This window comes from Bufo bufo, chromosome 7 (genome assembly GCF_905171765.1).
Source record: "Bufo bufo chromosome 7, aBufBuf1.1, whole genome shotgun sequence".
Classification (NCBI taxonomy): domain Eukaryota; kingdom Metazoa; phylum Chordata; class Amphibia; order Anura; family Bufonidae; genus Bufo; species Bufo bufo.
Window position 1 is genome coordinate 9,073,819 of NC_053395.1, and position 25,483 is coordinate 9,099,301.

A 25,483-nucleotide genomic window follows, 5' to 3' on the forward strand; every position below is an offset into this window, starting at 1 on the left:
CTCTGATTAGAGGGCGAGCCCCTGCCAGTCCGATCGTTAACCCTTCCTGCCCTGTGTATGGCCTCTTAAAGTCACACATGATCCATAGTAGAGACAGACTGAATGTGTACAGAGAAAATAACCACATTGACGAGATCCACATCCTCTCAACGTTTATTCCGCCGTCTCGTCCTGTGTATGGCGGGAGGGGTTATAGTCCTATATACGGGAAGGAGAGGGCATGGTGCCATCTCCAGGGATAAATGGGGTATATTCCTACACGCCAGGACCCTCCTTGGGTGGACAATTCAAAATCCTTTCATATTTCAAACCCGTAATACAAAAAACAAAAATTTATTATATAAAACCTTTGACTGATGAACAGAAATGAACTCCTGGACCCTTTCAGCGCCATCCACCGGGACCTTCCCTGAGGCCAATGCAGTGCTAGCGTCTATTACTCTGCCCCTCGGGCGGGGGGAACGTCCCTTCACACCGATGTAACATCATCCAGATCATGGAAACAGTCTACCTGCTTCACTGGTTGTTTTGTCCCTTCACCTTCCATTGCCTCATTTCTTAGACGCCTTCATTAACTTGTGTTTCGGGGGGGCCCACTTCAGGTTCAGCGAATCCACTGCCGAGGGAAAGAGAAGATATAATGGACGTGTCAATGGGCGTTTTCCAGTCACAGTTGCAGCTGGCACCAGCAGAGGGCGCAGTGACCTCACAGGCCCACACTCCTACCTGTGATGGGAGGCTTCTTATACTGCGCACTCTTAAGGTGTTCCTCCACCAGTTTGGGGGTGACGCAGATGACATGTTGCCCCTTCCAGTATTTGACCATGTTCAGTGACTGCAGCGTTCCAATGATGTCGTTCTGGGTAATACTCGTCATACGGCTGGAGGAAGCACAAATGTGAGGCTTACAAGTACTGGACCAGGCGCGGAGCACGACAGAAGTCAGTGTCCAGACTCACCTCAAGTCCTTGATGGAGAGCGTCCCCCGGAAGTCTCGCAGGATCTCCAGGAGCACCCAGGACCAGTAGCTGCGGTAGCTCAGCTTGCCCAGGTCCGACAGTGGCTTTTCAGGGGAGCCAACGGTGTTCTCCAGTTTTGAGAGTTCATAACCTGAGTTATGGGAGACAATCAGCAGGGTCACAAGGAGCACACAATCTATCCCAGGCCGGGAGATCAGGGGTCGGGACGTTCCTTGGCCATCAATATACGGCTCAGGCAGAGCTGTAATCATATAAACGGACCGCTGCAAATCCAGTAACGGCACCAATTTATTCCCCTGGTCAGGAGCGAAGCCAATCACCGTTCTCTGCGCCTCGCCCACCAATAGGCTCAGCACATGGCTGGCAGGGGCCCCAGGCTTAGAACCAGATTCCTGACATTGACATCTACTGTTTGGTGGCTTCACTTGCCCTGATTAATGGAGTCACCTGGAAATCCAAAGGGACTCCGGTTGGGGGCCTCGGCTGCAGTTTCCATTTTATTTTAGGGAAGTTAACCCTTAAGAAGCCCTAAAACCAAGTTATCGTGGAGTCTTTACTAGGGGGTCACTTACTGAAGGCAATAAGGAACTTTCCATAGCCACGTCGCTGGTACGGGGGAAGGGTCAGGATGCAAGCCACGTTGTTTCCATCAGGAGACTCTTTCTCCTAAAATGACACGGCTGCCATCAGTTATTCCTGAAGCCATGAGATGCAGCAGAGCTTTGTGGTTAATGTGTCACAATGACATATCAAAGGTTTTGATTGGCTTGGGTCCATGTGCCGAGACCCCCCCCCCCAATCGCTACAACGAGGTGCGTTCCCTCTCCTCAATGCTGGAGACTATAGGAATAGGAAGCCTATGAGCCAGACCCCATTCCACCTGAAGCGAGAAGAGACAGCGAGTTGTGGAAAGCATTTTGTTCCAGTGATCGGTGGGAGTCTCGGTATTTCAAACTCTACCAATCAAAACCTTCTGACACATCAATAGTTTGACCAGAGTACAGGGACCGTTTCCCCAAATTACCTTGGAGAAATATCCCACGATGTGCGCTCCTTGCCGGTCAACTTCGGTCAAGATATAAAAGACAAAAGGCTCCACATCAAAGTACAGCGTCTTGTGGTCGAGAAACAGCTTGGCCAGGAGACACAGGTTCTGGCAGTAGATTTTATGGTCTTTCCCATCGACCTCGTACACGGAGATGTTGTTCTTTCTGTAGATTTCCTTCCCCGGAGGCTGCCGCCACTGGCACAGGCCCTGGAGAGTCCCAAAGATAGCAGAAGTCAAGCCTACAAGCCATTCATGCTACAATCTCACAGAGCTGGCGTTTCATATGCTCTAAGGGCTGTTTCACATGTGTCTCTGCGTGGCCTTTTTTCCACAGAATCATAGTGACATAAAGCTGTCAGTGTGATTCTGTAGAAATAAGGCCACGCAGAGACACATAGCATTATAAATCATGATGATGCCGTGTGCTCCTGCAACTCCAGAGCGGAGGATCACACTGACACATGGAGCGCGATTCCCGCAATGGACTCGCTCGTGTGAAACAGCCCTAAGTCTGACAGCCATGCCTCTTCATCCTGCTCTGTACTCTCCTTCATTCACACCTCCGTGTACCATGTCCTGCACTGTACTCGCCAGTATTCATTCAGACCACTGCATACCCTGCACTGCACTCACCTGCATTCAGATCACCGCCTGCTCTGCGTCCTGCTCTGTACTCTCCTGCATACCCTACATTCGACACTGTACTCGCCTGCATTCAGACCTCCGTGTACCCTGCGTCCTGCACTGTACTCGCCTGCATTCAGACCTCCGTGTACCCTGCATCCTGCTCTGCACTCTCCTGTATTCAGACCTCCGTGTACCCTGCGTCCTGCACTATACTCACCTGCATTCAGACCTCCGTGTACCCTGCGTCCTGCTCTGTACTCGCCTGCATTCACACCTCCGTGTACCATGTCCTGCACTGTACTCGCCAGTATTCATTCAGACCACTGCATACCCTGCACTGCACTCACCTGCATTCAGATCACCGCCTGCTCTGCGTCCTGCTCTGCGTCCTGCACTGTACTCGCCTGCATTCAGACCTCCGTGTACCCTGCGTCCTGCTCTGCACTCGCCTGCATTCAGACCTCCGTGTACCCTGCGTCCTGCACTATACTCACCTGCATTCAGACCTCCGTGTACCCTGCGTCCTGCTCTGTACTCGCCTGCATTCAGACCTCCGTGTACCCTGCGTCCTGCACTGTACTCGCCTGCATTCAGACCTCCGTGTACTCTGCATCCTGCACTGTACTCTCCTGTATTCAGACCTCCGTGTACCCTGCGTCCTGCACTATACTCACCTGCATTCAGACCTCCGTGTACCCTGCGTCCTGCTCTGTACTCACCTGCATTCAGACCTCCGTGTACCCTGCGTCCTGCACTGTACTCGCCTGCATTCAGACCTCCGTGTACCCTGCATCCTGCTCTGCACTCTCCTGTATTCAGACCTCCGTGTACCCTGCGTCCTGCACTATACTCACCTGTATTCAGACCTCCGTGTACCCTGCGTCCTGCTCTGCACTCACCTGCATTCAGACCTCCGTGTACCCTGCGTCCTGCACTATACTCACCTGCATTCAGACCTCCGTGTACCCTGCGTCCTGCACTATACTCACCTGCATTCAGACCTCCGTGTACCCTGCGTCCTGCTCTGTACTCGCCTGCATTCAGACCTCCGTGTACCCTGCGTCCTGCTCTGTACTCTCCTGTATTCAGACCTCCGTGTACCCTGCGTCCTGCACTGTACTCGCCTGCATTCAGACCTCCGTGTACCCTGCGTCCTGCTCTGCACTCGCCTGCATTCAGACCTCCGTGTACCCTGCGTCCTGCACTATACTCACCTGCATTCAGACCTCCGTGTACCCTGCGTCCTGCTCTGCACTCTCCTGTATTCAGACCTCCGTGTACCCTGCGTCCTGCACTATACTCACCTGCATTCAGACCTCCGTGTACCCTGCGTCCTGCACTGTACTCGCCTGCATTCAGATCTCCGTGTACTCTGCGTCCTGCTCTGTACTCGCCTGCATACCCTACATTCGGCACTGTACTCGCCTGCATTCAGACCTCCGTGTACCCTGCGTCCTGCTCTGCACTCGCCTGCATTCAGACCTCCGTGTACCCTGCGTCCTGCACTATACTCACCTGCATTCAGACCTCCGTGTACCCTGCGTCCTGCTCTGTACTCGCCTGCATTCAGACCTCCGTGTACCCTGCGTCCTGCTCTGCACTCTCCTGTATTCAGACCTCCGTGTACCCTGCGTCCTGCACTGCACTCTCCTGTATTCAGACCTCCGTGTACCCTGCGTCCTGCTCTGCACTCTCCTGTATTCAGACCTCCGTGTACTCTGCATCCTGCACTGTACTCGCCTGCATTCACACCTCCGTGTACCCTGCGTCCTGCTCTGTACTCTCCTGCATTCAGACCTCCGTGTACCCTGCATCCTGCACTGTACTCTCCTGTATTGAGACCTCCGTGTACCCTGCGTCCTGCACTGCACTCTCCTGTATTCAGACCTCCGTGTACCCTGCATCCTGCACTGTACTCGCCTGCATTCACACCTCCGTGTACCCTGCATCCTGCACTGTACTCGCCTGCATTCAGACCTCCGTGTACCCTGCATCCTGCTCTGTACTCTCCTGTATTCAGACCTCCGTGTACCCTGCGTCCTGCACTGTACTCGCCTGCATTCAGACCTCCGTGTACCCTGCATCCTGCTCTGCACTCTCCTGTATTCAGCCATGTGCTCTGAGCAGGTTTATTTATATTTAAGAAGAAAGGACCTACACCAGGGATGCCCAACCTGCAGCCCTCCAGCTGTTCTAAAACTACAACTCCCACCATGCCCTGCTGGAGGCTGTTCAGGCATGCTGGGAGTTGTAGTTTTGCAACAGCTGGAGGGCCGCAGGTTGAGCGTGCCTGACCTACACCATTCCTTACCAGATGATAGCGATAACTCTTCTCGAACTTCATGTACTTCAGACAATACTCGCACACCCACAGTTTAGGCTGCTTCCCATAATCCTCGGGGAATGGAGAGAAGTACCAAGCGTCAATTTCATAGTTCCCAATGTGAATCTTGTCTACGTATTTAACTTTTGTGATCTGGAGATTAAGAGGAATAAGAGAAAATGAACAAGAGAATACACGTGAGCCGAGAGGTATCGGTAATAGCTTTCATGATGTCACTCACCGCCTCGTGCTCCTTCTCCAGCGCAGCCGTGGTGGGATCCATCTCTGCATAAGTCTAGAAAGAATATAGAAGCTGGATGAGACAGAGACAAACCTCCATAGCAGTGTGCAGAGTCGGGGTCATGGGACCCATTATCAGATCTACACCTAGTTCAGGGGCCCCTACAAAGAAGTAATCCGAGGAGTTGGTGCTGCTGTGACAAAACAATCTGCCCCCACCAAGTCCGCGCCACCTGCGGGAAGATGCATTGTAACACTCCTTTCAGTCATTTGTGCCGATTAAGGGTGGGTTCACACCAGCGTTATGGAGTCCGTTATGGCTTTCAGTTATAACGGAACATAACGGAATCCATAGGATGGAATGCAAAACGGAAGCCTTTAAGAGGCATTCTGCTTTGCTCAGTCCTAATAGAAGTCTATGGGAAAACATAACGGATCCGTCTGGGTCCCTGTCGACAGGACTTTGTTTTCAGTCTTGCATAACGGGAACCAGACGGATCTGTTTTGATTCCCATAGACTTCTATTAGGACGGAGAGGAAACTGAATGCCTTTTAAAAGGTGTCCGTTTTGCATTCTGGCATAATGCAAGTCTATGGGCAGCAAAACGGATCCGTCCTTCCGTCTTATGGATTCCGTTATTTTCCATTATAACCCTGTTATAATGGAAAGCCATAACGGAATCCACCCTAATTCGATATAAAAGGACAGCATTGTCTGCTATAAAGAAGCACCTTTTATATGGTCAAGACACCCTCGTCTAGATATTGCATGGGCGCCATGTAAGGCTTTATTTACCCTCCAGCGACCATTCACTGTGAACGGCTCCCGCCGATAAGATACTCCCTGGGAATGGTGTCTGATCCCTGTTTGTCAGGCCAGGAGGTCGTCTCATCTTTCTCCTCCAAGCCTGGAGACATGGGACCTCCACTGAAACAACATTTATCGGTGGAACACAAACACTGGAGGACATCCCATTTCAGATAATGCAAAAAGTATGGCCCTTGCAGGGGTGTATGTGATGAATGGCAGACTCTGGTCGCTCACCTTCTGCACATGGTTGATCTCATCGTGTTTCCTCTTCTGGTTTCTGGTGATTTTCCTCTCTGGCTGCTCCGACAGTTCATTCAGGTATTGGTCGGTGTTCTTCTGGACTGCGTCTTTCGCAGTCTTGGTCAGCGCCAGGCGATTTTTGTCCACCCACTCGTCCAAACGACGGTTAACTACAGAGAGAAAGGAAGGAGAAGCAGAACGAGAGGTCACATTGCCGTCCAGGGATATGGCGGCAGCAGCGGACATCTACGCGGAGACGTTTACTTACAGCCCACATAGTGCACGTAGAACTCTTCTCTTCCTTCCTGCTCGTTCAGCCGCGACTGAATCACCTCCGCAGAGTCTGCAAATGAGACGGGACGAGCGTGAGCACAACAGGTCCACCTACTCGGAGGATGGTGACAGGTGGACCCAGGACATTCCGGGATTGCTCCACCACCATGTCTGCTTTAGTAATTACTTGTGTCCCCCACACAATTAAGATTCTGTTCCTTACGCCAGGTGTTGTCTGCTCTCCGGCACAGGTAGGTCTCCCCAATCTCCACCGTCACCTCTGGGTCTCTCCCTCCTGTGGTGGCAGCTTCTCCCCCAGACCCGATCTCATCATCCTCTTCTTCCTTAATGCTCCCTTGCTCCAGGCCATCTTCTTGGGGATGGAGAGGATCATGCTGGTTCTCCCCTGCCCCTCCCGGCACAGATCTGTGCTCCTCAGGAATTGTGTCATCCATGGCTCCCACTACAAAACAAAACCACGGTATAGGCAGGTGAACATACAGAACACCAGCAAAAATAAGAGTACTGCCATATAAGGCTCCATTCACACGTCCGTGTGTTTTGCGGATCCACGGATCCGCAAAACACGGACATAAGCAATGTGCGTTCCGCATTTTGCCGACCGCACATCGCCGGCACTTAATAGAAAATGCCTATTCTTGTCCACAATTGCGGACAAGAATAGGACATGTTCTATTTTTTTTCGGGATCGGAATTGCGGACCTGGAAGTGCGGAACAAAATTGCGGAGGTGTGAATGGACCCACATTGCTGATCTTCCATAACGCATTAGGCCACTTTCACACCAGCGGTTTTGCTGGACTTGTCATGGATCATCAAAAACGCTTCAGTCGCGATAATACAACCGTCTGCATCCGTCATGAACAGTTGCATTATCTTTAAAATAGCCGGATCCGTCACGTGCATCATTGAAAGTCAATAAGGGAACGGATCAGTTTTCTATTGAGTCAGAGAAAACGGATGCGTCCCCATTGACTTACACTGTCTTGCTCCACAACACATGGCAGACAGAAAAATGCTTGCAACGTTATTCTGTCCGCGACGGGGACGCAACTAAACGAAACGCATTCTGGTGCAATCCATTTTGTTCAGTTTTGACTCCGTTGACAATGAATGGGGACAAAATGGAAGCGTTTTCCCCGCTATGGAGACCCTATGACGGATCTCAATAGCAGAAAGCGAAAGCGCGGATGTGAAAGGAGCCCAATTCTAGATGCAGTTTATTTTGCATCTGCAACAAAATACAGCAGGAAACCTGCGGAAAACCACAGGAAGACTTCATTCTCTGCAAACTCTGGAGGCGACCGGAGCAGAAAACAATGTGCAGTAATTGTCATGTAAAAAAGCAAAGAGTGAAAAAGGAACAAAGGATACGGCGCGCAGACGAGCAGGTCAGCCACATCCGATAAACCCTGCCGCGTGTACAGATTACAGCCGTCGTGTCCACACCCTGAGTAAACCACAGCCAGACACTAAACCAACACGTCTCAGGACACGGCTCCAACATCAGCGCGATGCAGTGAGAAAGACGACGGCCGTCGGTGGACTGGACATCACATACATCGAGCGACTGTGATCAGTGTGAGGCATGAGGGTAGGGGCAGGATGCTGATGGCGTCTCCGTGCTCCCCTCCGTCCATTCGCAGCAGTTAGCTTTCCACATAATGTCTTTGTGCTGAGCATGTGCTGATACACAGCAGGCAATCTGAGGAAACAGCTGCAGTCTAAAGCATGGAGGAGAGACAGGCCACAGACGCCATGGATTTTAGACTCCACAAGAGTCAACATGCAGATAAGCTGGAGCCCCCACAGCACTGACCTGCAGAGCCCCTCCATAGAACAGTTCCAGCTCTGCTATGTCGGTGGTTTCCTCCCATGAAGCGGTCGCTGCAGGTGTATAGAACAGTTCCAGCTCTGCTATGTCGGTGGTTTCCTCCCATGAAGCGGTCGCTGCAGGTGTATAGAACAGTTCCAGCTCTGCTATGTCGGTGGTTTCCTCCCATGAAGCGGTCGCTGCAGGTGTATAGAACAGTTCCAGCTCTGCTATGTCGGTGGTTTCCTCCCATGAAGCGGTGGCTGCAGGTTCTTCCACATCATCTCTATCGGACAGAGGTCAGGACTGTGGCTCCGTCATTCCAGAGCCTTCCCTTTCTTTATAGACTCAGCGTCTACACTTGGCGTTGTGGTCTTCCTGCATGACCCACCTTCTCTGGAGCTCACGGGCGGACATTTTTCTGTAGAACTCATTGCTCCATCAGTGGTGACGAGCTGTTGGGGCCCCGATGCAGCAGAACGGGCCCGAACCTTGACCCTTCCAGCTCCGAGGCGGCTTTTAAGCTGGACGCAGAGCTTTCCTTTCTCCAAACAGAACGCTCCTCATTTAACCCCAACATCATTTTTATTTTATTTTTTCATTTATCACCACATTCCAGGAGCTACAACTTCTTACTTTCCCACGATGTAGCCGTGTGAGGTTTTATGTTCTTTAGCACAAGTTGTAGTTTTTAATGGGGCAAACAACTTAAAGGGGTCGTCCAGGTTCAGAACCCGGACATACCTCCGTCTTCACCCAGGCAGCCCCCCTGACTTGCTCTCCTTTGCCCTGCGCTAAATTGCACAGGGCAAAGGCATTTTTTGGCGATCCAGTGACGTACCGGGGCTCTCCATGGGGCTGCCAGGAGGCCTGGTGATGTCACAGGTACTGATGGGCGGGATTTAGCGCTGCCCTAGCCAGTAAAATGGCTAGGGCAGCGCTAAAGCCCGCCCCACAGAGCTGGTGACGTCACCGAACACACTGCTGGGCGGAAGCTTCTGCCTGGCAGTGTGTTATGATAAACAAAAGAGCCCGTGCCATGCGCGATCTAGCGCAGGGCAAGGGAGCGCATCGGAGCAGGAGATGCTACAATGCTAGCCTCAGGGGGGCAGCTCTGAACCCGGACAACCCCTTTAATGATTAACTCTTTCTGGGAGGAATGGGAAAAGACAGCAATATTGCCACTGAGTTTTTAGTTCCAGAAGGCTTTATTAAAGAAACAATTTCAAATACTCTACAAACATGGCCCCATTGTTGAAGGAGACCCCACGCAGGAGGCCATGATGTCAGCAAGCAATATATTCAGGTCAGAAGTACAGGAACAGAGTAAAGAACAGGAGGTCCAAGCTCGGCTATCATATATGGCAGGCATGGCCAACCTGAGGCTCTCCAGCTGTTGCAAAACTACAACTCCCAGCATGCTCAGACTGCCTACAGCTATCAGCCTACAGCAGGGCATGGTGGGAGTTGTAGTTTTACAACAGCTGGAGAGCCTCAGGTTGGCCATCCCTGATATATGGTGTTGCATTACGGGGGGGGGGGGGGGGGGGGGGGGAAGCGTCATCAACACAGAGATTCCCCCACATCTAAAAAAGAAATAAAGTATGTTGAGTGGGAAGAGGATATCCACGGTTGCCACCCCCGCTCGGTCATCACTAATGGCGGCCATCTTTTCAAAGATATTGTATCCTTGGGGGTTTTCCAGCGTGCCACAAGAAGAATTGAGCCAAAGGGGGCAAATCTCATCCCAATGGGTCCCGCACCCAGGAGGCATACAGTAGGCGATTTATGGAATGTATCGCCCAAAACATTGGTCAAGGCCGAGCAGATGGCGGTCCAGACAGTACTCCCACCAGGTGTGGTAGATGGTGAGGCTGGTGGACAGGTACCACATCAGCTCTCGGGGACACGGTAGGCTCTGTGGGAGGTTTCGATTAGATTAAGCCGCCAGATGCCTTTACTAACAGTTTCACAGCAGGATCGGCATCTATTGGCGGATACCCTCCCCCGGTCTCAGCATGAATGGTATTCAACCAGTTACAAACCCAGGAGACCGAACCCTTTGTATGGAAAGAGTCTAGTATAAAGTGTTCATGGAGAGTCAGTAGTATCAGCTGTGAGCCTAACCTTCACCATCTGTACATTCCCTGAGGGGGGATTTATGTTTGCATTGAGAAACAGTAAGTAAAGTACCCCTCCCCTCCCCCCCCTAGAAAACCATTGAACTCCACCACGTAAAAGGCGGCTGAGAGGGGCGAACTGCATTTTAAACTTCAATCTCACTGATCTCCATAATTGAATGGAATAAAAAGAGAGAAAAGCCTTAGGCCGCTTTCACACGGGCGAGATTTCCGCGCGGATGCGATGTGTGAGGTGAACGCATTGCACCCGCACTGAATCCGGACCCATTCATTTCTATGGGGCTGTGCACATGAGCGGTGATTTTCACGCATCACTTGTGCGTTGCGTGAAAATCGCAGCATGTTCTATATTGTGCGTTTTTCACGTAACGCAGGCCCCATAGAAATGAATGGGGCTGCGTGAAAATCGCAAGCAAGTGCGATTTTCACGCACGGTTGCTAGGAGACGATCGGGATGGATACCCGATCATTATTATTTTCCCTTATAGCATGGTTTTAAGGGAAAATAATAGCATTCTGAATACAGACTGCACAGTACAATAGGGCTGGAGGGGTTAAAAAAAATTTTAAAAAAAATTAACTCACCTTAAGGGTCCATTCACACGTCCGTTTTTTTCTTTCCTGATCTGTTCCGTTTTTTCTGGAACAGATCTGGACCCATTCACTTTCAATGGGTCCTGGAAAAAAACGGACAGCACAATGTGTGCTGTCCGTTTCCGTTGTTCCGTTCCGCATGTCCGTTTAAATATAAAACATGTCCTATTCTTTTCCTGAAAAAATCGGATCCTGGTACAATACAAAGTCAATGGATCCGCAAAAAACGGACAGAAAATCGGATTATAGAAAAATACTGACGTGTGAATGTAGCCTTATCCACTTGTTTGCGCAGCCGGCATCTCTTCTGTCTTCTTTTGTGAAGAATAGGACCTTTGATGACGTCACTACGTTCATCACATGGTCCGTCACATGATCCATCACCATGGTTAAAGATCATGTGACGGACAATGTGATGAGCATAGTGACATCATCAAAAGGTCCTATTCCTCACACAACAAGACAGAAGAGATGCCGGCTGCGCGAACAAGTGGATTAAGGCGAGTATGCTGTATTCAGAATGCTATTATTTTCCCTTATAACCATGTTATAAGGGGAAATAATACAATCTACACTACAACTAACCCAAACTTCTGTGAAGAAGTCCGGGTCTGGGTACCACAGTCGGTTTTTTATCACGCGCGTGCAAAACACATTGCACCCGCGCAATAAAAACTGAACAACGGAACGTAATCGCAGTCAAAACGGACTGCAATTGCGTACCTACTCTCGCGGGTTTGCCGCAATGCACCGGGACGCATCCGGACACGCTCATCTGCAAGGGGCCTAAGTCTACTTTCACACTGGCGTTTTGGCTTTCCGTTTGTGAGATCCGTTCAGGGCTCAGTGGTCCAAAACGGATCAGTTTTGCCCTAACGCATTCTGAATGGAAAAGGATCCGCTCAGAATGGATCAGTTTTCCTCCGATCCGTCTCCATTCCGCTCTGGAGGCCGCCTGCAGCGTTTTGCTGTCCGCCTGACGAAGCGGAGCCAAACGGATCCGTCCTGGCACACAATGTAAGTCAATGGGGACGGATCCGTTTTCTCTGACACAATAGAAAACGGATCCGTCCCCCATTGACTTTCAATGGTGTTCAAGACGGATCAGTCATGGCTATAGAAGACCTAATACAACCGGATCCGTTCATGACGGATGCAGGCGCTTGTATTATTGTAACGGAAGCGTTTTTGCAGATTCATGACGGATCCGCAAAAAAACTCTAGTGTGAAAGTAGCCTTAGATTTGGTATCTACTGGGGTAGGCTCTGAGGACCAGAAGATGACTGCCAAGGAGATGAAAAGGGGAGACTCCTGCTCGATAGGTTCTATGCGCCTGCGGGAGATTAGATGAAGTTAGGTGGCGGGAGTCCCCCTGACCGGTCGTGAAGGTACATTACAGAAAGTTTGATCCTGGGGAGTTTACGAGCCCAAATAAAACGGACAAATATCTTGATGTACCCCCTGAAGCTACATCAGGGACGCGGCAGGGACGTCATTTTAACGGTATGTATTCTACCAATCCAGGACAAGGGCGAATCCCACTTAGGTCAGACTAGATGGAACATAAGGTCATTTTCATGGTATATACCCTTCGGAGTAGGAGTTAGAAAGATCCGTAAATAGCACAATTTGTCCCTGCGGGAAACAAAGCCCGAGTTTTCCTCCAGTAGTTGGACGATTGGATGGGAGATACACATGGCCTCCGATTTGGCCACATTCATTTGCAATCCCGAGAAGTCGCCCAATACCTTCCATAGATTAGGCACCAAAATTAGGTTTAGTTTATATTCCTGCGACTCGATCTTAACTCCTGAAATGTTTAGATTACCCCTAATTACCTCAGCTAAGGAGACCCCGGGCCTGCCACTATAGGGTGCCCAAAAGAACTGTCAATACGGTTCAGGTTAGGCGACTTTCACACTAGCGTTTTCGTTTCCCGGTATTGAGATCCGTCATAGGGGCTCGATACCCGAAAAAAACGCCTACGTTTTGTCTCCATTCATTGTCAATAGGGACACAACTGAACAGAACGGAACAGAGCGCTCCAAAATGTTGCGTTCCCAGACCGGAGAGCAAACCGCGACATGTTGTATTTTGCTTTCCGTCCTGCGATGCGGAGCAAGATGGATCCGGCATTTCCCCCAATGCACGTCAATGGGGATGGATCCGTTTTCACTGCCACAATAGAAAACGTATCCGTCCTCCATTGACTTTCAGTGGAGATCATGACGGATCCTTCTTGGCCATGTTACAGATAATACAGCCGGATCCGCTCAGGACGCTGGTGTGAACGAGGCCTTAGAGGTGAAGCTCCAAGCACCCGATTTATCTGCGGTTTATTAGCCCATTCGGAGTATCTGGCTTGGGTCCAGCGCAGGCTCAGTCAGTTTTATGGGATAATAAAGCATCTAGGGATCGACCGATATTGATAACCTGTGAACTTTCAGGCCAATAGCCGATAATTTATACCGATATTCAGTACATTTTTATTTTTGAAAAAAAAAAAAATCCTACACAAATCTGCTGAAAATGAACGTTTATTGCTAACGTTTAGCTTTTTTTTTTTTTTGTAAATCTTTTTTTCATTTATACTTAATATTTTGGTGTTGTGTTTTTTTTTTTTTTTTTTACTAACTTTTAGCCCCCTTAGGGGCAGAGAGAGATCCGGCAAGCAGTTCCGTCGCCGGAACTGCCTGCCGGATCAGGCAAAACTTATGCCAACTGATGGCATTTGTAAGACTGATCAGGATCCTGGTCAGTCTTAAAAATGCCTGATCAGTCGAAAAAAAAATGCATTGAAATGCCGGATCCGTCTTTCCGGTGTCATCCGGCAAAAACCGATCCGGCATTTATTTTTTCACCTTTTTTTCAGTCTGCACATGCGCAGACCGGAAGGACGGATCCGGCACTAATACATTCCTATGGGAAAAAATGCCGGATCCGGCATTCAGGCAAGTCTTCAGGTTTTTTTCGCCGGAGATAAAACCATAGCATGCTGCGGTTTTCTCTTTTGCCTGATCAGTCAAAACGACTGAACTGAAGACATCCTGAACGGATTACTCTCCATTCAGAATGCACGGGGATAAAACTGATCAGTTATTTTCCGGTATAGAGCCCCTGTGACGGAACTCTATGGCGGAAAAGAACAACGCAAGTGTGAAAGTACCCTTAGAGGCTAGAACCCTTGTCCTATTCACCCGGATAGAGCTCTATTAGGGTGAATAGGACTTTGCACTCTCCCTGCTGCCCTGTGCACACAGCAGCAGGGAGATCACCATGGCAGCCAGGGCTTCAGTAGCGTCCTGTCTGCCATGGCAACCAACCGGATCCCCGCGATTACACTGCTGGGGCTCCAATCAGAAGCTGCCACTGCCACCAATGAGGAGAAGGGGACCCTGTGGCCACTGCCACCAATGATTAATTCTGGGGGGGGGGGGGGGGGGGCACACTGCGCCAACAATGTTTTTAATGGTGGGGTGAGGGGCGCACTGCGCCACCAATGAAGATAACCCGCCCATTAATTCATATACAGGAGGTGGGTGCTGGCTGCAGAATCATATAGCCGCACCCGACCTCTATGAGCGGTAGCTGCGATCCGTGGCAGTTAACCCCTCAGGTGCGGCAGGGGTTAACTGCTGCGGATCGCAGCTACTTGTCATAGAGGTCGGGTGCAGCTATATGATTCTGCAGCCAGCTCCCACCTCCTGTTGAATTTGAATGAGTGAGTTAACATCATTGGTGGCGCAGTGACCACAGCCCCTCCCCTCCTCCTCTTCTCTCTCCTCTCATTGGTGGCGCAGTGACCACAGCCCCTCCCCTCCTCCTCTCATTGGTGGCAGCAGCACAGGAGGGAGACACTGCTTCCTTCTCCCCTGTGCTGCTGAGGGAACACAGAGCGCTGAGAGCAGCGCGATCCTTGTTCCCGATTCGTTATTGGCAACATAGATGCCGATAACTCTGAAAATCCTGAATATCGGTAAAACCAATAACCAGTCGATCCCTAATAGCATCCATTGAGTTTTTACATGATAAAATTTGCCCTCTGGGGCAGTATGATTACAGCGATACCAAAGCGCTTTTTATGCTTTATTACTTTTTCACAATAAAAATCTTTAAAAAAAAATAAAAAAAAGTTTCCATCACTGCATCCCAAGAAACTATAACTTTCTATAGAGCTGTGAGGGCCTGATTTCTGACGACTTGTGATTTTCATTGGTATCATCTTTGCGTACATGACATGATAGATTTTTGACGGTGAATAAGCAATTCTAGCATTTTTTTATTACAGCATTCACCATGCAGGATAAATTACATGATAAATGTACTATGGTATCAGCACCCTGCGATCACATTTGCAGGCTGCCGATGCTTGAGAGAGGGTGCTGTCTCCCTCTAAACCACTTAGATGCCACAGTTGCTATTGACTGCAGCATCTATGGTGTTAAACAGCCCAAATGAACACTTCTGTTAATCCAAGTACTTAGAGCAGGGCTCCTGCTCTCTACTGCACGGGTAACGTCTCGGGAGGTGCGACCTAGTCTAGCATTGCGGGTGACGCTAGGGAGGCTCATCCCCGGTCTGCCATTGGCTGCTCCACCCCCCGGATGTTTTCATCCGTATGCAGGCAGACGCAGCGGCGGTGCAGGGAGCGGGGTAAGTATATTACCGGTGAGGGGCCCGGCCCATGTGGGGGGGGGGGGGGGGGGGGGGTGTTCTTGAAATTGGATAAACCCATTAATCAAAACAGGTCACCCACTTGATTTCAAACAGCTGATCTATTTCATCTTCATTCTCTGCTGATCCTGAAGGTTCACATTTACATATTTATTGCTCACAGACATGTGATTTTGGATCATTTTCCTTAATAAATAAATGATCGAGTCTCATACTTGTGACTCGAATGTTTGACTTGGTTCTTTATCTCTTGTGTAAAAAATCTGATGTAGTTTTAGGTCAAATTTATGCAGAAATAAAGAAAATTCTGAAGGGTTTACAAACTTTCAAGCCCCTCTGTACTACATGTAAAATGTCTAGTGCCGCTCAGAGAATGGTGCTAATCTAGATGCACATTTCGGGGCCAAGTGACCCTTTTGTTTTTTCCTTCCTGGAATATGAAATAAGGCTGCACTTGCTTTCCAGACGGTCCCACATCTTTCCGGGGCCGTGTCCGGTACTGCAGGTCAGTCTCAGCCCTTCAGGACGGTCCCACACAGAGGTCGCGCTACATTTTTTTCCGGAAGAGTAAAAATACTCCTCTGACCATTTTTGAGGAGTATTTTTAGCCGAGGAGAACGTAATTTGCGGTAATTCATATATATAATACACAGGCCTATTTAATGTTAAGATGTTGCTATTTAGGCAAAGAAACCATTACCAGTCTCCTCTATAATGTCTTCCATGCAGAAATAGCTAATTTTGACCTTTTTACATTTCTCTCTCAGAAGACCTTTCTTGAAGCACCAAATCTGTCACGTAGAGATCGGCGCGGAAGACTGTGTAAAATACAATGCAATAAGAATTGAACAGGGACGTCTGGTGGTTGTGGCAGGGAGCAGCGGCTGGCGGTCTGGTGGCTGTGGCAGGGAGCAGTGGCTGGCAGTCTGGGACGTCTGGTGGTTGTGGCAGGGAGCAGCGGGTGGCAGTCTGGGACGTCTGGTGGTTGTGGCAGGGAGCAGTGGCTGGTGGTCTGGGACGTCTGGTGGTTGTGGCAGGGAGCAGTGGCTGGCGGTCTGGGATGTCTGGTGGTTGTGGCAGGGAGCAGTGGCTGGCAGTCTGGGACGTCTGGTGGTTGTGGCAGGGAGCAGTGGCTGGCAGTCTGGGACGTCTGGTGGTTGTGGCAGGGAGCAGTGGCTGGCAGTCTGGGACGTCTGGTGGTTGTGGCAGGGAGCAGCGGGTGGCAGTCTGGGATGTCTGGTGGTCGTGGCAGGGAGCAGCGGCTGGCGGTCTGGTGGTTGTGGCAGGGAGCAGTGGCTGGCGGTCTGGTGGTTGTGGCAGGGAGCAGTGGCTGGCGGTCTGGGACGTCTGGTGGTTGTGGCAGGGAGCAGTGGCTGGCGGTCTGGGACGTCTGGTGGTTGTGGCAGGGAGCAGTGGCTGGCGGTCTGGGACGTCTGGTGGTTGTGGCAGGGAGCAGTGGCTGGCGGTCTGGGACGTCTGGTGGTTGTGGCAGGGAGCAGTGGCTGGCGGTCTGGGACGTCTGGTGGTTGTGGCAGGGAGCAGTGGCTGGCGGTCTGGGACGTCTGGTGGTTGTGGCAGGGAGCAGCGGGTGGCGGTTGTGGCAGGGAGCAGTGGCTGGCGGTCTGGTGGCTGTGGCAGGGAGCAGTGGCTGGCGGTCTGGGACGTCTGGTGGTTGTGGCAGGGAGCAGTGGCTGGCGGTCTGGTGGCTGTGGCAGGGAGCAGTGGCTGGCGGTCTGGGACGTCTGGTGGTTGTGGCAGGGAGCAGCGGGTGGCGGTCTGGGACGTCTGGTGGTTGTGGCAGGGAGCAGCGGGTGGTGGTCTGGGACGTCTGGTGGTTGTGGCAGGGAGCAGCGGCTGGCGGTCTGGGACGTCTGGTGGTTGTGGCAGGGAGCAGCGGGTGGTGGTCTGGGACGTCTGGTGGTTGTGGCAGGGAGCAGCGGGTGGTGGTCTGGGACGTCTGGTGGTTGTGGCAGGGAGCAGTGGCTGGCAGTCTGGGACGTCTGGTGGTTGTGGCAGGGAGCAGTGGCTGGCGGTCTGGTGGCTGTGGCAGGGAGCAGCGGGTGGCGGTCTGGGACGTCTGGTGGCTGTGGCAGGGAGCAGCGGCTGGCGGTCTGGGACGAATGCACAGGGGTCAGTTATAGGACAGTCTTATACACGGTATATTGGACTATTTCACAGTATAGTGCACTTGGCGCCTCTGTACTTTACATCTATGAGCACTGTGGCTTTCACTATAAGGTCTGAAGCACACGACTCTCCATTTTGCAGTACGCAAATCACGGATGCGGTCTGTGTGCAATCCGCGTTTTCTTGCGGACCCATTGATTTAAGTGGGTCCGCCAGAACAGGAGATGCTCCATCTTTTGCAGCATGGAGATGTGGATAGCACACGGATGTCCATATTTTGTGGATCTGCAATTTGCAGACCTCAAAATGGATACAGTCGTGTACATGAGACCTAATGGAGGCAAAATGGCTGCCCGTATATCTGGGACAATCTATTGCCTATTCGCCAGCCCTCCTTGGTTTTTCTGGAGTCTCCCTAAAAATGTAAGCCCTCTTAGATCCCAGCAGGACACATAACATTGCACCAATCACATATTGTGCCGTCTAATTATCAGATTTTTTTTTAATTTAAATCGGATTTTTTTATATAAAATGCTTTTTGAGGAAAACCATCCAAAGGTTATTCCATCATGAAATAAAGATTAGTTTTTTAATTATGTAAAATAAGGCTGTACGTGGACTCCCATATTGTTGATTAGGCAGTGGCTGAGGGACAGACAGCAGAGGGTTGTAGTCAATGGAGTATATTCAGACCAAGGTCTTGTTACCAGTGGGGTACCTCAGGGGTCTGTTCTGGGACCCATATTGTTTAATATCTTTATCAGCGAAATTGCAGAAGGCCTCGATGGTAAGGTGGGTCTTTTTGCTGATGACACAAAGATTTGTAACAGGGTTGATGTTCCTGGAGGGATACACCAAATGGAAAAGGATTTAGGAAAACTAGAGGAATGGTCAAAAATATGGCAACTAAAATTTAATGTTGATAAGTGCAAGATAATGCACCTGGGGCGTAAAAACCCAAGAGCAGAATATACAATCCGTGATACAGTCCTAACCTCAGTATCTGAGGAAAGGGATTTAGGGGGTCATTATTTCAGAAGACTTAAAGGTAGGCAGACCATGTCATAGAGCAGCAGGAGATGCTAGCAGAATGCTGGGGTGTATAGGGAGAGGCATTACCAGTAGACAGAGGGAGGCGCTCATGCCGCTCTACAGAGCACTAGTGAGACCTCATCTGGAGTATTGTGCGCAGTACTGGAGACCATATCTCCAGAAGGATATAGATACTCTAGAGAGAGTTCAGAGAAGAGCTACTAAACTAGTACATGGATTGCAGGATAAAACTTACCAGGAAAGATTAAAGGACCTTAATATGTAGAGCTTGGAAGAAAGAAGAGACAGAGGGGAGATGAGAGAAACTGCTAAATACATAAAGGGAATCAACAAGGTGAAAGAGGAGAGAAGATTTACAAGAAGAAAAACTGCTACAAGAGGACATAGTGTTAAATTAGAGGGGCAAAGGGTTAACAGTAATATCAGGAAGTATTACTTTACTGAGAGAGTAGTGGATGCATGGAATAGCCTTCCTGCAGAAGTGGTAGCTGCAAATACAGTGAAGGAGGTTAAGCGTGCATGGGATAGGCATATGGCCATCCTTCATATAAGATAGGGCCGGGGGCTATCCATAGTACTCAGTATATTGGGCAGACTAGATGGGCCAAATGGTTCTTATCTGCCGACACATTCTATGTTTCTATATGTGTCATTTTTTTGGTAAATAAATTCCATGAATCCATTCACAATGTCCGGCTCTTCCAGAGGTTTTTGTATTATTGGCAGTTTCTCTGCCTACAAGATATTATCACAGATGCTTGGTTTACTTTTGCAGTTCTCAAAACTGAATTTGACTCAGCAGAGATCACAGGCCTCCTCTTCTTCACAGCAAAAATGTTATAACATGAACAGAGTTGAGAAAAATACCTTAATCCTAACTTCTACAAACCTATGAATGCGGAATCAACCTAATCAAACTAATATGAAAAGTTGTTTAAATCTTCATCTACTTGCATATTATAAGTTATACCAGCAAGAATTAGTCTTTATGTAGAAAACTATTATTTAAATCAAGCCTTACTGACTAGTGATTTAAATCAAATCCACCCTGATTATGAGAAATCCATTTAATGTGCTCACCAATCCTAAACGTCTTCCACTGGTCACATTCACTCCATGTTCTGGGCGGTCGGGCTGCGGGTCACTTTCTGCATGTGCTCACAGCGTCCTCTCCAGTGAAGAACGTGCGCCCAAACTCATAGCCCACCCCAACACATCACCATCAGCCCCCCCCCCAGTCTCCATGTCAACATGCGCTGCGCCCGACTGGCCTGGCACGGACCCGATCCTTTTATTCATCCCACCAGGACAAGCATGCTCAGGCATATAGTGCCCCGGGGGGAGTTTGTTGGTATCTGGTTACTGTGGAGTTTGGGCGCACGTTCTTCACTGGAGAGGACGCCGTAAGCACACGGAGGAAGTGACCCACAGCCCAAGACCGTTTACCCCGCCAGGCGCCACCCGGTGAGAATCTCGTGCGGCTGCAGGACTCTTCCTCCTCACTTCAGAGCGGTGTGCCGAATGGTCCGGCTGCCCGCTCAATCCGACCAATAACAAAGCTCCTTGCTGTAAGGAGCTTTGTTATTGGTCATTTCAGGCACAGGCAGCATCGCCGCGCTGATGAAAGGCAGGGAAAGTCTAAGGCGTATTGGTGCACCTTAGACTTTTTTCAAGGAGTAAAATCGCCTGAAGACGCGTCTATGACGCTTGTACAGGCGTTATTGCGACCTCTGGTCCCACAGATATCATTCTCCTCAGAATTAAGTTCCAGGTGCAGCCACTGCGCTGGTGCCACGTGCCTGCGATGCATACAATGGCGCGAGGTTCACGTGCACTGTAAGCAATGTGACCACTGCTGATAATACCTGCATGATCTGACCAAATCTATCAGCGACCAGTGAACACTTGATTTATTTGCAGACCCCGAGATCCCTAGGGCGATGTGCGGACCACCAGCGGGCGTTTTTATGCCCACATCTGATCAGCTGACAACCATCATTTGCTCATTTGTCAGGTGTTGAAACGGGATGATGACCAGTACTAGGATTATTCATTCCCAATGATTGTCCTGTGAAATAGCACCTTAAGGGCTCTTTCACACAGGCGGATGCCGTGCGGGTAATCCGCTGCGTGAAAGAGAGAGCCGAGCCCCGCTCCGGACAGCGGAGACACAGAGCAGTCACATGACTGATAACGCTCCGTGCCTCTGATCTTTTTACTACAAAATCACGGTGACAACTTTATCTCACTGGGGTTTTGTAGTAAAAAGGTCACAGAGAGGCGCGGAGCGTTATCAGTCATGTTACTGCTCCGTGTCTCCGCTGTCCGGAGCGGGGCTTGGCTGTCTTTCACGCAGCGGATTACCCGCACGGCATCCGCTCATGTGAAAGAGCCCTAAAGGGGCATTCCGATGGATAACTACACTCCTCGACATTGAAATTGCAACACCAAGATGTAAAAGTTGTGGAATTCTGGAAATCACAGGATCGAAAATATTCAAAACATCAGGATTTATTCTTTATGACATATGGGCGCTACATGGCAGAAATGCAGGCACTTCCACACCTTGGCAGCTATTAGTGAGGTTATTAATGGTTGTCTGAGGATTGTTCTGCCACACTGAATACATGTGGGCACACAAATCATCAAGATCAGCCACTGCTGGTAGCAATTGCCGTAGAACGACGTCCCAGATGTGCTCTATGGGAGATATGACCGTGGCCCGCAGCATCTCCGGAACTACTTCAATGCCATGAAGGCTGCTCACAGTACAAGCAACATATGTCCTGGCGATCTGTTGAAAAACATCTCCTGGGACACTGGATAAATGGTCGTACCACTGGTTCCACAACCACATCGATGTAACACAAGTTAGTACCTAAAATGAAGAATAGAGAGGTCTGGCTACCTACTGCACATTATGCCTCCCCACAACACAATCTCGGGAGTAGGACTGTGTAACTTTCCCCTGTGAAGGCCTCTTCATGGCGTGGTCAATGTGGTCTCCAGATCAATCTCTGGCCATCATTGCACCCGCTGAAAAGGCTAGACCTTCACTACCATGCGTTATGCACCACAATAGCTTTCGAGAGCGGTGGCGTGTGGTCAACGGAACACCTGAAGCTAGACATCTGGCTTGTAGCACAACGTCGTGCAGATGCCTTCTGATGGTTTGTGTAGACGCTGTTTGCCGCCCTAGGCTTGGGATGAGACGTCCAGTTTCACTTGCAGTACTGAATGGATCACTATTAATCAGACGATCCGTCCGCGCAGACGGACATCTCAGCCTAAGGGCTTATTCACACGACCATAGTCGTGTCCCGTTGCCGTATTGCGGACAGCATATGCGGATCCGCAATACACAGGCACCATTCCGTGTGCATTCCACATCACGGATGCGGACCCATCCGCAAATGCAGAGATGTGGAACGGAAGTACGGAACAGAACCCCACGGAGTGCTTCTGTGGTGTTCCGTAGAAAGATAGAACTTGCTCTGCAGAACGGACGGATCGCGGACCCATTCAAGTGAATGGGTCTGCGATCTGCATGTGGGTGCCCGTGCATTGCGGGCCGCAATTTGTGGTCCACAGCACGGGCACCGAGCTCTTCTGTTCGTGGGAACAAGCCCTAAATGCGTAGCAATCAGATGGAGAGATAAACCAAGGGCGCTCTGTTCAAGGTTGCGGTCCCTCTCAGTTTACAAGCGGCACGTCGATGAACAGGAGGCATAGCACAATCATTCCACGTGACTCGATCCGATTTTTTTAGGTTTCATAAGGCTAAAATACTTTGCTGTTATTGGAGCTAGGTGCTGAAACATTCGATCATCTGTAGATCTTATCGACACCTTTTATTTCCTCTATTTGCATAACCTTACGGCTTGTCCTTCTTGGATCTTGGGTGGTTGTGCTTGGTATCGTGCTCAGACCCATTCACTTCTATGGGGCTGTGCACACGAGCGGTGATTTTCACGCATCACTTGTGCGTTGCGTGAAAATTGCAGCATGTTCTATATTGTGCGTGCAGGCCCCATAGAAGTGAATGGGGCTGAGTGAAAATCGCAAGCAAGTGCGGATGCGGTGCGATTTTCACGCACGGTTGCCAAGATGAAAGTCTATTCACTATTATTTTCCCTTATAACATGTATTAAAGAATGCTAATATTTTCCCTTATAACCATGTTATAAGGGAAAACAACATCTACACAACACCGAGCCCAAACCTGAACTTCAGTGAAGAAGTCCGGGTCTGGGTACCAGTCAGTTTTTTATCACGCGTGTGCAAAACACATTGCACCCACGCAATAAAAACGGAACGCAATCGCAGTCAAAACTGACTGCAATTGGGCACCTACTCACGCGGGTTTGCCGCAGTACACCCGGGGCGCATCCTGAATAAATCCGTCACGCCCGTGTGAACTCAGCCTAATAGAACAGTCCTAATCGAATCACGTGGTTTTTATTTTTTCTTCACCGCATAGGAAATATTTTTTTTTATATTTTAATAGTTCGCACTTTTTCGGGCGTGGCGATATGTAATATGTTTATTTTTTTTTTCTTGTTTATATATTTTATATGTCAAATTGGGAAAGGGAGTGATTTAAACTTTTAGTATTTGTGTTTTTTTTTTTTACTTTTTAATTAATAACTATCCCCCCCATCCCCCTTAGGAGCCAGAACCTGGGATCTTTTCACCCCGATGGCGATGACACTCTCCGCAGGGAGCTGACCATGGGCGGCTTCAGGAGCGTCGCTGCCATGGTAACCGATCGGAGCCCCGCAACTTCACTGCTGGGGCTCCGATCAGAAGCTGCCACTGCCACCAATGATTATAATTGTTATAATACTGGGGGGGTTGGGCGCACTGCGTCACCAATGATTATACTTTACAGTACTGGAGTTAGGGGAGGGGGGGGTGCACTGCCCAACCAATGAATATAATTAACCCATTAAATTTAAGGGGGGGGGGGGGGGACTGCATCCTTCTCCCCTGTGCCGCTGAGAACATTGCGCGCATTGCCCTCAGCGCGCGCCATGTTCTTTCAGATACTAGGCTGCGCTGTATCGTTAAATAGTAAGACCCAGTATTATATTGATCGGGTATGGAAACTCGGACACCCGATGCAGCGCTATACAGGTCGTTAGTATTGAAGTCTCAGAAAACCCCTTCAGGTCTCCGGCTCCTACAATCTCTCTTCTCATTCTGTCGGCCTCTCGTCTGCACTCCCTCCACGGGGTCACGAGTCGGCCCCCACAACGTGAGGTGGCTCTCAGCACGTATATCAGCGTATTTTGAGAAACGTTTGCGAAGAACAGGGGTGTATATTACAGTCACGATGGCGGATTGTCTTCTGCCGTGCCGGTTACAGACGAGCGTATTATAGCTGTATTCACGCCATATTATGGCGGGTGTCCACAGGTAACATGCATTCAGGTCATAACCCGTAGTCGTGAAGGACAAGCCTGCCATGAGGGAAGCGGAGGGTCGCCATGTGGGCGAGGGCGGCCGCCATAATGGTCTGGAGGGGACTCTGCACCGCTAACTTATAACTGTGAGGAGGGTTACAATAAAAGTTACACAATCACATCCGCCATCGCAATCCATAGCTGCGCCGTTACGCGAGACGCTCGCAATGAGCGATCCGAAAATCAACACAACTCGGCCACAGACGCATCACGACACAGACTTACACGTGACTTGTCTGCGACGGTCTTACAATTGTGTGACACCACAGGGAAGTCGCGTACGACAACCAGAAAAGCCAATGGAAGAAAAGTCAGGCGACTTACAACACAAAGTCCTACATTTCTCTGTGACATCACCGCGACCATCATTATATCAAACTGTGAAGCCCCACCAATAGAGAAACAAGACTAGAAATAATGAGGGCTGTAGTCTATAAGAGGGCATGACGTGCTCTCCCTCAAATCACACGTTACCTCATCAATCACATGACCAGTTATGACGTCACACCACTTCTAATGCCGTCACCGGACAGTGAAGCGGCTCCGCCGCAGCCCGTGGACCCCCCGAGGCCGGACGAGCCCTCACGGGGCGGAATGCTGGTCCTCGGGTGATAAAAGCCGCCGGTCCCTCAAACAAAAGTAGGCCGCGATCAACCGCCGGAAGTGCGTCGCCAGTAGCTGGTCATGTGACGAGAGCTCCGCGGTAAAAAGCTGCGCCGCCCATTTCCCTCCAGGGCACATTTCTGGCTCGTCTATTGTGTGACGGCGGCCATTTTAACTCGAACTAAGCTCCTCCCCGTTCTTTTTGTATTAAAACGGCGCATGTGCGGTCCACGTCGCAGACATCTCGCGGAGAAGGTGGCGGAGCTCCTCGTCGTGTCCTCTGCAGGCTTTGTCTCGGCCGGGTGCCCGTCGCTCTCTCTCCACACGGTTTCCAGCTTCGCCTTGTGTGTGTGAGGCGATAGTTTCCAGGCCCCCCCCCTGTGTGTGTGAGGCGATAGTTTCCAGGCCTCCCGCTGCCGTTTCCCGCTCGCCCCCCGATCACGTGCTCCGC

At 50.2% G+C, this 25,483-nt stretch overlaps 1 protein-coding gene across 1 annotated transcript; it reads right to left on the bottom strand.

Moving 5' to 3' along the window:
- Positions 1–139: 139 nt before the first annotated feature.
- KAT8 (lysine acetyltransferase 8) lies at positions 140–25,149 on the bottom strand. Its single transcript, XM_040440192.1, has 11 exons — positions 24,904–25,149; positions 6,766–7,005; positions 6,538–6,612; positions 6,264–6,439; positions 5,220–5,273; positions 4,967–5,131; positions 2,005–2,235; positions 1,553–1,646; positions 960–1,110; positions 727–881; positions 140–616 (listed from the first exon to the last, which is right to left on the bottom strand). Exons 2-11 carry the CDS (start codon positions 6,995–6,997, stop codon positions 552–554), a joined length of 1,398 nt encoding a protein of 465 aa, XP_040296126.1. The 5' UTR covers positions 6,998–7,005; positions 24,904–25,149; the 3' UTR covers positions 140–551.
- Positions 25,150–25,483: the final 334 nt, after the last annotated feature.